This window comes from Bison bison, unplaced genomic scaffold (assembly GCF_000754665.1).
Source record: "Bison bison bison isolate TAMUID 2011002044 unplaced genomic scaffold, Bison_UMD1.0 scf7180017845702, whole genome shotgun sequence".
NCBI classification, from domain to species: Eukaryota; Metazoa; Chordata; class Mammalia; order Artiodactyla; family Bovidae; genus Bison; species Bison bison.
The window spans coordinates 17,711-21,659 of record NW_011476275.1 but is presented as its reverse complement, the minus strand read 5'-3'; the positions used below and the strand labels follow the sequence as shown (position 1 = coordinate 21,659).

The 3,949-nt window shown below is 59.6% G+C and overlaps 1 protein-coding gene across 1 annotated transcript in view; it reads right to left on the bottom strand.

The window, feature by feature from the left end:
• TOP1MT (topoisomerase (DNA) I, mitochondrial) overlaps nucleotides 1–3,949 on the bottom strand; it is a 14,029-nt gene that overhangs the window by 5,599 nt on the left and 4,481 nt on the right. Inside the window, 8 exon segments of the mRNA XM_010836786.1 lie at nucleotides 67–240; nucleotides 442–585; nucleotides 852–995; nucleotides 1,901–1,993; nucleotides 1,995–2,086; nucleotides 2,540–2,588; nucleotides 2,590–2,660; nucleotides 3,448–3,547. Coding sequence (XP_010835088.1) covers nucleotides 67–240; nucleotides 442–585; nucleotides 852–995; nucleotides 1,901–1,993; nucleotides 1,995–2,086; nucleotides 2,540–2,588; nucleotides 2,590–2,660; nucleotides 3,448–3,547 — 867 coding nt within the window.

Below are 3,949 nucleotides of genomic sequence, written 5' to 3'. Positions count from 1 at the left end.
CACCCAGACGGAGCAGCAAACTCACCCCGGCACACCACCCACTGCCCTCACCAGGCACTCACCAGCTTCTCCACCAGCACTCTGTTGTAGGAGCGGATCGAATCCTTCCCCAGGAAGTCAAACTCCACGATGTCCGGGGAGCCGCTGGCCTCTGGGTACAGCTGTAAGTGCTCCACACGGAGGGAGCAGCAGCCACCAAGTCCGCCGCCCTCCTCCCCATTCCCGGTCTGCAGCGCCAGCCGGGCGGACCCCCATCAGGGCATGGCGCATGTGCCCTTGGGGACACACGCACAGACGGGCACACGCCCGCCCCTCCCCCGGCCCAGGGCACCGGCTCAGAACACAGAAGGCCCACTGTCCACCCCCGTCCATCTAACCCAGCCTTTGCCACCAACCAGAGCACCGTAAGGAGCCCGGGGGAGGCTCAGGACCCCCCGCACCTTGTCGATGAAGTAAAGGGCCACAGCGCGCTGTCTGGTCCTCATCTCTGGAGACGTCCCGGCGGTCCGGTACTGGGAACAGATCTTGCCCACAGCGCCTTTCAAGCGCCAAGCCGCCTCGTACTTCCCCCAGTCTCTCTCCCCCCAAAAAAGGAGCAAGGAGCCCCCTTCAAACAGGGAACTGCTGACTCTCCTCCTGGGCCCCCTCTTAACCTGCTCCACTCAGGGCAGGCAAGCAGACTCCAAACTCAGTTAAAGACGGCGTAAACTTAAATTCCTTATTTTTTAAGACCAATGGCCACTGGACACACTGTGATTCCAAAACTGGCGAGTTAACGCCTACGATCTCAGGGACTCCCTGCCTAAGTGGCCCGGCTAGGCCAGGGAAAGCAAGGTCACACCCGGCACACCTTCAGCTTGGAGCCGGGGTTCAGCGTGACGTACTTGATGAAGTTCTGCACGTTCTCCATCCATGCTGCCAGCCACATGACTGTGCAGTCGCACCCGACCTCCTTCCACTGGGGGCCAGCTGGGGGCTCAGGTACTGTGGAGTCCCTGCAGAAGGAGAGTGACCCAAATCCAACGATCAGGACCCCGACACACCAGCCAGACGCCCTCTTCTCCAACGGCCGTGGGTACCGCCAGTGCTAAGTCCGTCTCAGAGCCATCTCGTTGCCCAAGCCGCTCCCTGTGCCACCACCCCTGGCCCTCAGCTCCTGCCCATGACAGGCTCCTTCAGGGCTGCCCCGGGGGTGAACCCCGTGTGTTGCGAGCCATGGCAGCTGCAAAGGTCACAGGTGGCCCTGCACGCCCGACAGGCCTGGGCTCCCAGGGTGCACCTGCCGGCCCAGCTCGGCTGTGACCCCCGCAACGGAAGGACAGGAGCTCCTGCACGCCTGTCACCACTTGAACCATGGAAAACCGTTCAAAGTACATAGATGTGTGCTCCCAGTGGGGTAAAATCTCAAGCGTGGGGCAGGGTGACGAGGGCTGGTTCAGCAAACAACACCCAGCCTGCTGTGGACACACTCCTCTGCAGGGAAGGCGCCCTCCAGTCCACCCCACAGAGCCTGGAGTGACGGTGGGACACCCTGTGTCGGGCCCCTTCCCAGGTGAGAAAGTGAGAGTTGCTCAGTCCTGTCTGACTCTTTGTGACCCCATGGACTATTCAGTCCCTGGAATTCTCCAGGCCAGAATACTGGACTGGGTAGCCTTTCTGTTCTCCAGGGGATCTTCCCAACCCAGGGACTGAACCCAGGTCTCCTGCTTTGCAGGCGGATTCTTTACTATCTGAGCCACCAGGGAAGCCCAAGAATCCTGGAGTGGGTAGCCTATCCCTTCTCCACCGGATCTTCCCAACCCAGGAATCAAACCAGGGGCTCCTGCATTGCAGGAGGATTCTTTACCAGCTGAGCCACCAGGGAAGCCCCCTCCCAGGTGAGGGGCGGGGCCACGGGCACCTGCTGCAGTTGATGACTACGTCCTCCGGCAGGACCCTCCTCTTCAGCCTCTCCATCTTGGGGTGGTCGCCCCGGCCTCGGACTGACCAGGGGCTCCGTCTTGAAACTGCCAATCTTCTCGCGGTGCCCATCTAAGATAGAGCAGCCAAACTCTTGCTGAAGTTTTTCCTCCTCTTCTTTGAGCTTCTGCATTAATAAAACACCATGTGGGCCTTAGTGGTGAAGAGACAGGACGCTTGCCACGTGAGCAGAACTAGTCAGAGCCCCTTCACCGCTGCAGCAGCCTGCGCAGCCCAGCGAGGAAGCAGGCCCAGCACAGGGCGCGGCCGTGACGGTCCGCTGTCACCGCAAGTGGGAAGTACGGGCCCACTGGTCCTTACGGCAGGGTCGCTGCTCCACGTGCTCCAGGTGGACACAGCACTTCTTAAATACGTCCAGGTTAGGGGCACATAACTCAAAATCAGCTGAGAATAACAGAGCGGAATCAAAGTCCCCTTCACCACTCTCTCTTGGGGCTCGTCTAGAAAAATCCCTCAGGAGCGGTTTTTGTGAGAGATGGGGTCGTTTTCTGCACTACCAGCTGCCTCCCACACGAGACCCCAGAAGCCCAAGCCAGACTGAGCCCTGGGGCAGCCTGACCTGCTTCTCCTCCCTGGACAGGGCCTTCTGGGAAGCAGTCCTGTCCACAGAGTCTGTGGATCTCCGTGAAGTCACACCTGTCCAGGTGCTTGATGACCCTCCTCTCTTCTGCTGTCATTTCCTACACGAAACCATATAATCCCATCATCTAACGCAGGCAAGGGTCACACAGGCAGCGGGGACCCTCCCCCTCTGCGGCGGGGGTCCCACTCCACAGGGAATGGTGATGTCCCAGAAGCAGGAGGAACAGACACCAAGGCCACCCTGACCGGCAGCCTCTGCAACTGTCCCCCAAGACAGCCCCTTCAGGTAGCTGCCCAGGCGTGTAGGCAGTGAGGTGAGGTGCCAGAGCTTCCTCCCAGTGGCCCTGAGTTGGGCCATGTGTCTGCATCCGAAGAACGGTCCCCACCAGCTACCATGTGGGCTGCATGGCACTAACGGGCCCTTCACTCACTATGAGTGTAGGCGGCCTGCCACCCCACAAGTGGTGGGAACACGCACGTGCTTGGCAGCCCCTAATTCAGCCACACACACACACACACAGCCCGTGGCCCAGCCATCCCCTAGGCACCTGTGGAGAAGGGGGTGCATGGCCCCAGAGCGCCCTGTGAAGCACCCAGGTGCCCAGCAGCCACAAAAGGCACACAAGTGGCCCCAGGGCCTGGCCTGGAGCAGCCGGAAGGGCCCGGGTGCAGAGTCCACAGGCAAAGCCAAGGCGGGTGCAGGTGTGCACAGACCCACCCAGCACCTCGTCTTCAAAGAGCTTCCCAGCGGGCAGGAAATGCCCCTCCGGGCCCCCCACAACCTCCCTCTCCCAAGCCTGGCTCTGCCTGCCCCTGCAGGGGCAGCAGAGAGGGGAAGGCGGGCCAGCGTCTGGTAGCCCGAGACCGTGGCCACGCAGGGCATACCTTCCGCCAGTCACTGAAGAAGTTGTTTTGGAAGACTTCTTTTGTATACTCACGATCCAACTTTTTCCCATAAAACGTAGCAACCTCCTCTGCTGCTAAGCTCACATTAAGGGCTTCCCTGCAGACGTGGGAAGATCCGCGGATGCAGGGGGCTGGCCCTCACCCTGCTGCGCACAGCGTCCTGCCCTTTAAAGCGCTCTTTGTTACACACATTGTGCTGTATCAGGTTATACACTCGCCAAGACCACGGAGCTCTGATTTTTTAAATTCCGAAGCACACGCTCAATTTAAGAGGACGATCACACCTGAGCATCCTGGAGCACGTGCCAGGCCCCTGCAGAAGGCAGCCACAGGTGCTACATTTGTCCTACTTTAATGATTTACTGAGAAGCGAAAAGCAGAGGAGAAAAGGAAAGATATAAGCATCTGAATGCAGAGTTCCAAAGAATAGCAAGGAGAGAAAAGAAAGCCTTCCTCAGTGATCAATGCAAAGAAATAGAGG